Source organism: Lycium ferocissimum, chromosome 1, assembly GCF_029784015.1.
Source record: "Lycium ferocissimum isolate CSIRO_LF1 chromosome 1, AGI_CSIRO_Lferr_CH_V1, whole genome shotgun sequence".
In the NCBI taxonomy this organism is placed as follows: Eukaryota; Viridiplantae; Streptophyta; class Magnoliopsida; order Solanales; family Solanaceae; genus Lycium; species Lycium ferocissimum.
Window position 1 is genome coordinate 64,586,918 of NC_081342.1, and position 12,516 is coordinate 64,599,433.

At 34.1% G+C, this 12,516-nt stretch overlaps 1 protein-coding gene across 2 annotated transcripts; it reads right to left on the reverse strand.

Annotated features, from left to right (window-relative positions):
- Positions 1-1,984: 1,984 nt before the first annotated feature.
- Positions 1,985-8,506, reverse strand: LOC132057301 (B3 domain-containing protein REM10-like). 2 transcript variants are annotated; one of them, XM_059449844.1, is made up of 7 exons: positions 8,363-8,506; positions 7,450-7,812; positions 6,619-6,889; positions 4,503-4,633; positions 3,632-4,214; positions 2,820-3,004; positions 1,985-2,350 (listed from the first exon to the last, which is right to left on the reverse strand). In XM_059449844.1, the coding sequence occupies exons 1-5, from the start codon at positions 8,426-8,428 to the stop codon at positions 3,879-3,881; spliced, it is 1,167 nt and encodes a 388-aa protein (XP_059305827.1). In that variant the 5' UTR covers positions 8,429-8,506; the 3' UTR covers positions 1,985-2,350; positions 2,820-3,004; positions 3,632-3,878. The 2 variants fall into 2 exon arrangements, with proteins under 2 accessions (XP_059305827.1, XP_059305834.1); XM_059449851.1 differs by lacking the exons at positions 1,985-2,350; positions 2,820-3,004; positions 3,632-4,214 and adding an exon at positions 5,914-6,047 and having other exon boundaries at positions 4,501-4,989.
- Between the last annotated feature and the right edge of the window lie 4,010 nt (positions 8,507-12,516).

Genomic DNA, 12,516 nt, shown 5'->3' on the forward strand with positions numbered 1-12,516 from the left:
AAAAAAAAAAAAAAAAAAAATGTCTCAAGGCAAAGTCACGCCCTCCGCATAACTTCCTTAAGGAAAAACTAAAGTTATGCGGAGGGCATAACTTTTCCTCAGGTATAATTTAGTTTTGCCTTATGGGGCAAAATTTTTCCTTAAGGAACTATGCCTTATGGGGCATACTTTTAATTAAGGCATAACCAAAAGTATGCCTTAACTAAAAGTGTGCCTTTAAAAGTAAAAAAAAAAAAAAAAAAAAAATGTCTCAAGGCAAAGTCTTGCCCCCTCGGCATAACTTCCTTAAGGAAAAACTAAAGTTATGCGGGAGGGGCATAACTTTCCTCAAGGCATAATTTAGTTTTGCCTTATGGGGCAAAATTTTTCCTTAAGGAACTATGCCTTATGGGGTATACTTTTAATTAAGGCATAACCAAAAGTATGCCTTAACTAAAAGTGTGCCTTGAAAAGTTTAAAAAAAAAAAAATGTCTCAAGGCAAAGTCTGCCCCCTCCGGCATAACTTTGGTTTTTCCTTAAGGATTGTATCTTTGGATCCGGCATACACTCTCCCATTACTGTCTTGCGAAATTATTTTTTTATTTTATGCACGAACGGGGGTTCGAACCACAGAACCTCGGGTATCCGAAGGCGCAAAACTTAAAGAACACAAATATGAGGGGCAAAATTTAAAGACCACCCCAAAAGAAGGGCAATCCGTGCAAAAAATTGGTGCAGGTGGGGCAGGAGTGGGGTGGGGTGGTGCAAAAAAAAAAAAATCAAAACTTTTTTTTCAAAACAAAATTAATTTTTTTTTGCCAGGAGGTGGGGTGGGGTGGGGGAAGGGGTGGGGTTGTAGGAGTGGTTGGGGGTGGGTTGGGTGGTTGGTGAAATGCACTTATAGACTTGTTTTCCCTACTTTTTTTAGAAGAGTCATTTTCCCATTTTTGAGAAACTTGTTTTCCTAAAGAAAATGTTTTCCAAATTTTTTGACCAAACGATCATGGGAAAATTGGAAAATGTTTTCCTCCATACCGAACACACCCATGGTTTAAATGATCTGATAGTATAAACTTTTTTGTATATTGACAGTGTATATATAACTTAACTCAAAATGTACTCCTCTTCCCTACATTAAAATAAGACAATTTACGGAGTTGATTGCGTAATACATACCCTTGATATGTAGCTTTCATCATTTTATTGTCAATGCTCCTTTCCGTAGCTAAAGGAAAAGATTGCTCATTATATTCTCATTGCAAACAGTATAATATTACATGTATTATTTACACCTTTTTCTTCAATGAAAGTTAATGCAATGCATGAAATTAAGAAGCGTTGAAGCACTTTAATAGCCAATATTAAACAATAAGATTTAGCTTGAAAGGAAAATGACAGTTTATCCATTGTCAAAGGTCAAAGTTGTTTTGTGAAAACAGACTTAGACTTAGAGCCAAAGGAGCTCATTTGGGAGATTCGGAACCATATCGATGTCTGGTCGGTCGACTCATATATCTCAGTTTTACTAGACTTGAGTTATTGTATTCCGTGCATGTTCTGTCCCAATTCATGCAGCAACCGAAGGAAGCACACTGGAACGCGGCTCTCCGTGTGGTGCGCTACTTGAAGAAGAACCTAGGACAAGGTATTGTAATGAGAAAAGATTGTGATTTCCAATTGTATGAATGGTGTGATTCGGACTAGGCCGGATGTCCGTTGACTCGAAAATCACTTACCGGTTGGTTTACCTCCCTCGGAAATTCTCCCATATCATGAAAAACCAAGAAGCAGCACATTGTCTCTGTGAATTTAAATGGCTAAAGGGGATCTTGCATAGTTTGGTGGCCATCTATGTATTTGGCCTAAACGGCGGTAGATACCACTGTCCATTAAAAACTTAGATGGAAAAAAAAGTTACCGAATATTTTGGATCGTGACAATGCTAGTCTAGGGAACATGTCACTTTATACTAGATTCATTAAAGTTCATCTGTATATGTCCTATCTAGCATCAAGAACGTGTCATTAACCATCCATCTACTTCCCCACTAGTTATAGTGGGTTAAATTTATCTGTACAAAAAGAAAAAAAATACTTTTCAAGAATTACTTTAGAAAAGGTGATATGGTGCAAATAATTCACATAGTTTAATGGTTTAATTTATACAACCAGACCCAAGCCATGCTGAGTAACTGGGGCTTTGACAAAAGCTGGCTAGGCAGTCATTACATGAAGATTTATAGAAGAAAAAATCATACATAGTTTTTGAGATTGTACACCATATTGGATCAACCAAACTTTAAAAAAACAGCCAAGTTGCTTCAATTTCCCAACTTTCCCCCCCTCTTCGCAACCGTTCCAGAATATTTGCCTGCAAAGATACATATTTCTATGAAAGTAGTTACAAAATCTTGTAGGGAGCCCATTGTGTTGTTCAAAATGACATCCTCAATTAGTGATGTTATAATTTCCAAACTACAACAAAACATGTCAAGACCATTGAAATGAAGTATTTGCAAGAATTATTGCACAATTATGCGAAATGTTACATACCATAAAACCATAGAGATTTATTTTTAATTACCTTATAACTAATCTAATTGTCTAAATACATTAAAAATTGCTAGTTTGGCTCGTCGGGAACGTTTCCGTTGGAAATGCCATATTTCTGATGCCGTCCCGAAGGAAACATCCTTAAAAAATTATGTTATTTTAGTAGTGATGCTTTTGTATAACATCAAACCATAGAACTTAAACTCGGCAAAAGTACATTAGAAGTGAAAGAAAACTTACAATGGAAGTGTGCTATAGGTATTTTCCCATTCTTGATGAGTTCAAACTTGTAAGCATCTCCTACTTGGAGTCCATTTGCTTCTCTGAATTTTGACCATCCATTTATAATTCCAAAATGATGTGAAATTCTCCCAAGCCACACTGACCAACATCTCTGTGCTTCATCTTTCAGAATCATCTCACACTTTCTATCTATCAATCCATTTGACTTTGCAAAATCCAGTGGAAGATACTGCCATAAAATTTGTTTCATTTGTAGGTTATATTTCAGTTGTGACCAAAGAAACAAAGAAGAGGACTACAACAAAAGGAGGTCAAGTTTTGTATACAGATGGTCAAATGTTGGGCTGAACCAGCCTGCAGATACTCATAGCATGGTGTGATATTGTCCGCTTTGAGCCAAGCCTGCATGGTTTTCCCCAAAAGGGCTCACACCATTAAGAGATCCCTACACCTTATATGTTGGCTCCCAATCTTTTCATCTACCAATATAGGACTTTGTTCGCACACCTGACAGAAAACTTACGTGCATCCGATGCTTACGACAAGTCACAAGATATGTGTCTTTCACACACATTTTATCAGTTAACCACCGTTAAGTGATACGCATTGTCAAATTAATTTATTATTATTAAGGTTAAATTGCATGGCTTGGTCAGGTGCGAGTGTATGCTGATAGTATATAACTTTTTACACCACCAGGTTAAGTTGCCTATAATAATAGGCAACTGTTGCAATCAAGAAAATTGAGTAAATGACCTGCTATAACAAGTTAAATTACACAGGCAGGGTAATGTTTTTTTTGTACTAAGTGATTATAATTAACTTAACCCTAATAAAATCAGTTTAAATAACTTACCAGAACTGACTTGCTGATGCAATAAGGTTTAATTGTGGAACCAAAATAGGGATGATCATCATCACCAGGAGTTGAAGTAGATACTTGTGCATTGAGAGGACTCATGTTTGAGGGCTTTTTCATAATGTCTGTTCATTAAAAATTAAAGAGAACATATCAAAAGAAAGAGAAAACGTAATAAGAAAGTGTAACAATTGGGATAAAAGGAAGATACAACATGTGGATATGTTCCAAAAATTAGCAGGGTTCACTTTCTAATGAGGACCTTTCTTGAATTTTTTTTTTTTACAATTCCAAGATGAGAAAACTTGCCTTGAAACTTCTGCAATTGAATTTCTGCATCAGCTACTTGGTATTTCCATATTGGTGTGTCTCCATTACTAACAACCTCAAACTTAATACGATCTCCCTCCTTTAAGCTATTATCAGCACTGAATTTACGCCATGATCCGTCTTCAATATAGACTTCAGTTCTCCAATAACGGAGCTTTAAATTCCATGACCTTTGTCTTTCATCTCTTATAATCAAATCACACTTCTTGTCGATGAGACCGTTTGCGAATACAAATTGTTTAGGGAGATTCTGAAATGGTGTATAGCCATTTGCACATATCAATATTAAACAGTTCATATTCTTCATATTTCCACTAAAAATAACTCCAATTAGCAATATACTTGCCTAGATTATATAAAATGCTTTTAAAACAATATATTTTGCTTACTTATCAAACACCAATAAATAATTTTAAAAAAACTCACTTATTTCCCAGGAAAACATTCGCCAAAAAAAAAAAAAATTCATAAATACCAAAAACAACCTAAGAAACATGGAACACATGCTTCCTTCAGTTCAATCAGTCTAGAGACTTACCAGACCTCTTGAAAGCCAATATGGTGTAATACTGCTTTCAAAACGAGATTGAACAAAAGGCTTGTTAGTAGCAGCTTCGGCATGGGAAGAATCCTTATTTGACAACTCGATGCTGGGGCTCGGTTTTTCTGCTACATTGTCAAGATATTAAATACAGTTAGAAGAAAAAAAAAATCATAAAAAAGAGGTTGGTTAATTATAATATGATAAACTTGCCTTGAGACATCCTCACTGGTGTTTCTCCATCGGTAACAACACGAAATTTCCATATTGGTGTCTTTCCATTAGTAACAATCTCAAACATTATACAGTCTCCCTCCTTTAAACAATTTTCAGCAATGAATTTACGCCATCCATCTCCAATATAGGCTCGAGTATTGTTGGAACTTAGCTTTAAATTCCAGGACCTTTGTCCTTCATCTCTTACAATCAACACGCACTTCTTGTTGGTGAGACCATTTGCAATTGCAAATTGTTGAGGCACAAACTGACATGGTGTATGTGTATAAGTGTATAACCATTGGAACACATCATTAAACAGTTCATGATATTCTTCAAATTTTCACCGAATTTGTAACACCAATTAACAAGATGAAAAATAATAAAAATTGTGCACCTGCTTCCTTTTAGCCCAGTGGTTGAGACATTCTGTATAATAACCAGTATGCAAGCCTAATTTAATTTGTAAAGAGAATATCCGTATAATTAAATCAATAAAGTTTTCCCAACCAGTCGCTAATGATGTTTCACCTATGCTGATTGTGGATAAGACACTCAGAAGAAGAAAAGATGACATGAAGATGGTCAGTTGCAAGGTGGCTGACAGAAAACAAATTGTTTTTACGATGAAAATGAAAGGCATAATACATAAATAGGCCCTTAAACTTGGCTTCAGCTGGCATGTATGCCCTTCAACTTTGGGTGTGCACAAGTAGACACCTCAACTTGTATAAAGTTGAACAAGTAAACACAAATACTGACGTGGCATTGATGTGGCCCTCCAATATTTATTATGTGCCATGTCATCATTTGTATTTACTTGTTCAACTTTATACAAGTTGAGGTGCCTACTTGTGCACATCCAAAGTTGGAGAGCGTACTTGCCAGCTGAGGCCAAGTTTAAAGGCTTTATGTATTATGCCAAAATGAAATCTATCATGAAGAATCCGGGATGAAGACATAGGATTCGCAGTGTGAAAGAGGTATGAGAGTGTCATCTACAAGGTTAACAAGATCTTTGATAGGTATAGGATAAAATCGAAAAAGCTAAACATCTTTTTTATTTCGCTCGAGAAGGAAAGCACGTTTGGGGACTAACGCGTAATAATACTCACGCAAAATAATGCATATGGTATTTGCCTTAGAAAAAGATTCTAGAAGAGTTTGAGGAAATATGATTTTGGAGACTTACCAAGAAACCTCTTGAAAGGCAATATGGTCTAATAGTGCATTCAAAATGAGATAGAACAAAAGGTTCGTCATGAGTAGCAACTTCTACATGGGAAGAAGTCTTATTTGACAGCTCGATGCTGGGGCTCGGTTTTTCTGTTACATTGTCAATAAATTAAATATAACAAATGATACTTAAAAAAGATGAACATAATTTAAATATCCATCCCCACCTTTTGACTAATTTAACATTAGTTTCTCATATAAATAAGCATCATTATTGTCTCCATTTACAGCTTGCATAATTAATAAATATAATAATTTCCATAAATAACAGAAAAAATTAAGTTGAGGACCGGAACTGGCCTTTAAAGTTTCCAATCTATAAACTTGAGTGAATTCACATACAGCATATTGCACTTCAATTAGACCTTTATCTAAAGCCAGTTATTACAAGAAGAAGCTAGAAAGTATACACTAACACTCAATTACACCATTTCTAGAGGAATCAGAATGTGTAAGTTTGTTTTCTTAATTTGTAACTATGCTTTGTATGATCTAAAATGTCTGTGTGAAAAATACTGAATTTGATGAAAAATTATACTGTGCAAATAGGATAGAAATAAATATGTTTTTTATTATATATAAACTGTTGAATCTCCTTGACACAAGATTCTAACATAGCGACGATAAATGAAATCATCAACCTCAAAGACGAGAAACTTACCTTGAAACTTCCTCACTGGTAGTTCTCCATCAGTAATAACTTGAAATTTCCATATTGGTGTCTCTCCATTACGAACAATCTCAAAGACTATACGGTCTCCCTCCTTTAAACAATTTTCAGCAATGAATTTACGCCATCCATCTCCAATATGGGCTCGAGTATTGTTGGAACTTAGCTTTAAATTCCACGACCTTTGTCCTTCATTTCTTACAATCAACCCACACTTCTTGTTGGTGAGACCATTCATCTTTATAAATTGTTGAGGCAAACACTGACATGGTGTATAAATGCATAACCATTGGAACACATCATTAAACAGTTCAAAATATTGTTCAAATTTTCACCAAATTTATAACACCAACTAACAAGAAGAAAAATTATAAAATTTGTTCACATGCTTCCTTTTAGCCGAGTGGCAGAGACACTTCCGTATAATAACCGTATGCAAGCCTAATTTTAATTTGTAAAGAAGAATATCTGTATAATAAAGCTTTACCAACCGGCTAACAATCTTTTCCATGCGCTGATTGTGGATAAGACATCCAAAAGAAGAAAAGATGACACGAAGATGGTTAGCTGCAAGGTGACGGACAGAAAACAAGTTGTTTTTACCAGGAAAATGGAATCTATCATGAAGAATCGGGGATGAAGACATGGGACCCACAGTGTGAAAGAGGTCAGAGAGTATAAACATCTTTTTCCTTTCGCGCAAGAAGGAAAACACTTTGGGGGGATGACATCGTAATAATACTCCACACAAACTAATGCATACCGTATTGCTTTAGCCTAAGTTTCTTGAAGAGTTTGCGCGAAATGATTTTTGAGACTTACCATATAACCTCGTAAAAGGGAATATTGTCGAATAATGCATTCACAGTGAGATTGACCAAAAGACTTGTCAAGAGTAACAGCTTCCTTGTCCTCGTCCTTTTCCTCTTGAAGATGCTCTGCATATTCTCTTTCACAATGACTCGAATGGAAGATAGAAACCTCAAATTCCATGTCTCCTTCATGTTTGAACACTAAAATATCTCCCAATTGCAAATCATGTTGTTCTACAAACTCTTTCCAGTTACCATCTTCCAATCGCTGGCCATTCACTTTCACCAACCACTTTTTACCAGCCCTTCTCAGTATTGCATGTTTATACTGATCGTGTCCCTTCAGATACTTGAAGAATCCTATAGGAATTTTCTGCAGTACAACAATATGTGACAATTTAAGTACCCGTTTGGCCATAAAAAGTAATCATTTTTTTCAAAATAATCTCACTCTATTTGAAAATTAGTGTATGACCATGAAACTTCCAAATCCAACTTTTAAGTTATTTCAAATTTGAAAAACAGCTTATAACATGTTTTCCAACTCAGTTTTCACTTTTGAAGTTGTACATAAGTACATTTAAACATGAACATTGTTCCAAATATAATTTTCAAAAAGCATAACCAAACATAACTCAGACTCCATAAACTCTAATAAGTGAAAAATATTTGGAATCTATGGCCAAACTTCTACTAATTAAGATAGTCTTGTCCCATATATAATACTATTTCCTACCCAATAAATCAATATAATATTCATTTAGATTATGCTATAATCTTCAGCTTCTTTTACTATGATAAACTCCCCTGCATCCCCCCTTCTTCACCTCTATATCATAGATATAGCAATATATAACGATACATATACACACACACACATATAAAAAAAAGATTAATTAGTAACTAAAGTACATATTACTCACAAGGCCATTCTTGAAACCTGGTAGAATGGGTTTGAAAAAGTGAGGTTTCTTTGGTGGGACTTTCATGGCTGCCAAGAATATGTACTTTTATTATAATGGAGAAAGATGTTCTTTCATGTTTTCCGTTAGATAAAAATAAAAGGATTCAGGGGAAACTAAAGAGTTGCAACGAAACTTATTTAGAAAGTCACTAATGGAATTAAATATGCAGGTGGCTTGTCGTGTAAACCAATACTCTTTCCATCTCATATTATTTTGTCACTTTTTCTTTTGCACGCCCCTTAAAAAATCATAAATAAAAAATATATTTTACTACTTTATCCCTATCTCTCTCTAATAAATATATTCTAATCATAGTGACTATTTTCAAGAACATTTAATACTAAAGGTAAAATGAGAAAAATTTAATTAATTTTCCCTTGATTTTAGAAATAAACAAATAATTTGAGACATATATTTTTAATAATATGGCTAAGTAATATAGAACAGAGGGAGTACCATTAACTAAAGCATTAATGGTGCACTTTAATCACTATGCTAATAGGAGTATTTTTACCGAGTGGAATACTTGCGTTTAGAAATAAGTGTACACTTCAATTACAAAAAAGTCGACATATAATTTAGGAAAAACAAAAAAGAACGAAGGGAATATTTTTTTCCACGAATTCCGTTAGAGATTCTGTGATAAATCTTACAATAAAAAATCGGCGAGAAATTTTATATTTTTCTAGTAGCAAAATTTATTTTGGAAGCGATTTTGAGAGCTTTAGGGATGGGACTTTAGTCAAAGGCACTCATAAGTACTCCTTCCGTCCATATTAATTGTCGATATTACTAAAAATATTCATCTCAAAATATTTGTCAGCAAAATCAAAATGAAATTAATTAATTTTGTTTCATTTTGTCCGTAGTATTAAGTGTTCTTTAAAAATAATCAATATTGATTAGAATACATTCTTATTAAAAAGAGATAAGGATGAATTAGTAAGATATACTCTTTATTTATGATTTTTTAAAGAGCGTGCAAAAGGAAAATGTGACTACTAACATGGAGGAGGGAATATTAACTAAAGGGTGTCTTGGAGTTGATTTTATCCATTTAATGCTACTTCTGACGTCAAAATAGCTGTGATCTATCTAGATTCTTAATTATTTCACCCCCAAGAAATAAGGAGGGAGGTTTCTAAAGTTTTCTTCACAAGGTAAATTTCTTGATTCTTGTTCAAGTATATAATGGTGCAAAGAGTAACATTTGCATGACACAAGAATCAGGCTTTGCAACACTCGTACCCAACAAGTCACTATCCGCTAGATGAATTATTAATATGCATGTGGCATTGCTCTAGTCGTCTTTAAAACTTGAGAATGAGAGGAACTTCAAATGAGGAGATCATTGAACCATGTTGATTACGGGCATAAGCTCGTAATGCTCTCATATTAAAAGTGACCTAAAAAAATCCTCTTACCTCTTCGATGAAAAATTCTCTTAGTCTTGATCTAAGTGGTGGTCACAGGCAGAGCCAGGATTTGGCATTTATAGGTTCGGGATTTCAGTATTTTAAAGTTACTGGGTTCTAAATTAATAATTTGCATATGTTCAATGAACTTTTTAATAAAGATATAAGATTTGGACCAAAACTACTGAATTTGATGGAAATCGCACCCGATAGTGGCGGATCTAGGATATTCTCTGAAGGGGGCTCGAAAAATAAAAATGCAGTGCCCAAGGCTTGAACTTGGAACCTCAAGGTGAATTTTGACACCCTAAACCACTGAACTAACCCCTACTCTTGTGTTCAAGGTGTTCAAAATCTATATATGTACATAAAACATATAAAAATACCTTATATATAGAGTGTAATTTTTTGCCCAAGGTGCTCGGAACGCCCTCAATGCGCTGTAGATCCGCCCCTGGATGAGCTAGCTCCCCCTGATGGTGGCAGTGGTTAGGTCAAAAGGGAGGTAGTGGTGGTGATGGAAAAGAAGTCGAGGAAGTGGTAAAATGTGGCTGGGATGAGGTGGTATGTCACATGGCATCCAAAATGTCAGACTATGTGGCATGCCATTGCCATAGTGGACGGTTCTAACGGCGAAGGGGTATTTTTGCACCAATTCTACTTTAGCGGTTGTGGTGAACGGATAGTATAACGAAGGATATACGTGATCCTTTTGGTATAATAGAAGAGTATTTTTTGCCCTTTTCCGTTAAATTAATGATGCGTCTATAATTTTGAATTAGCCTCTTATTGATAGCCCTAGTTGATGACTGTTAGGAAAAATACTACAATATTGATATGTCGTGGCAAGCAACTGTCTTGAAAGTGATTTTATTCGATTTCGGTGCAAATTGTTAAGGTCGGTTACTTCTCAAGGTTCTACAACTCTTCCAAACACATGCAATCGGGGCTGAAAGTTTCGAGTTGCAAAAATTTTCCAGAAATTCACGAAGAGAAAAAGTCAATGAGGGAAATAATTAATGAAGGAAAAGTTAATGAAGGGGGGTGTATTGTTTCTTTATGTTCTCCCTCATAAAAGAAGACATCCAAATATATAACCGTAGGAAATTGAATGTTATGGTGAGGATATAGACAGCCCATCAATTATGTGGCTGAATAATTATGATTAAGCCCATACGTTGCAGTTCTGCACTTTCATATTCAGAGAATGAATGTGGTAATTTTTACTTTTGCATTCTCAGATTAATTTCAGAGATTAATGTGGTGATTATTACGTTGCCTTCTCATCGCACAATTAATACCGGAGAATGAATGTGAGTCTTATTTTGCATTCTTCATTTAATTAAAAAAAGTATCTATAATGACAAACTACATCATCATGCCACCTATGTACAACTTGACACACATTTTTGCTACGTGGGATGCTTACATAAGAAGTCTTAACACTTACGGGAAGGTTCTAGAAAATATGGATATTTTCCCGGAATGACCATAGAGTCTTATGAATTTGTTAGGAAAGTCCTTGTAGAAAAATCTAGAGAAGGCTCTTCCCTTGTAAATATAAAAAATATATATAATAATTATTATTTACATACTACTCTAAATGATTATTATGAATGGCGGAACTTTCATTTGTAAATTATCAACCAAATCTATAATAAAAAAAAAATTCTTCCAACACATATTTCTTGTCATTTTTATCTAACTTTAGTAATTTTGAGTATAGTAAGAATGACTTGACATAGCAAAAAACGTGAGCAAATCGTATAAAAACATGAGCTAAGTGTCTTTAATTTAATATTAAGGACCTGACACTAGGCTCAGTGTCTCCTTAATTTCAAGATATTTGGCCCTTCAATGGTTTGAGTGGTTAAAAGTTGAAACACTTACATTAGACTTTAGTAATGTGTAATGATTGATTTTGTAAGGAGGTGAAGAATGTTTCGTTTCCAACGTAACTTTTCAGAGAAGTTGGAAAGTTCACGCCTTTATAATTTGATAAAATCAGTGTATTTGATTGCGCTTCACACAATTATGAAAAAATCTCTTAGAAATATGCGAATCATAGGCTTTATGAAAAAATGATGGTAAGTAAAATATCAGGTCTAGGCATTAATTCCACGCTTACTTTAAAATAATTATTTCTTCCAAAGAAATAAATTTTACAATATAAATGCAAAAAAGAAGAATCAAGATGTAGTAAGCATAGAAATTGTAAATCTATTTTTTTATTTATTCATAAATCTACTGAAAATAAGAAAAATAGAAACAAAAAGGTAATAAGAACAAAACACATGTTTGTGAGCTTTCAGCCTCTCTCACTGAGAGCATCGACTTAATACAAAATAGAAATAAATTTTTTTAAAAAAAAAAAACTAAAACCCAAAATCACAAAGTTAAGAAATTTAAGAAAAATATATAAAAATTACATGCCAATTAATAGAACAAAAATCAAAAAATAAAGACGCACAAATAAATAGTTCTACATTCTCCAACGACTAAAAAATGATTTTGAAATTTGTCGAATTTCTTGAGAATTCTCATGGTATTTAAATACACAAAGACATTGAATAGAACGTCATAGTGCATGGACATGAGAAGGAAAAACTAAAAGGAAATAAAACATATTAAGTGTTTGTTAGCCATGAACCTTTCTCTAAAATATGGACCTGGAAAAAAAATTATAAAAAAAATCAA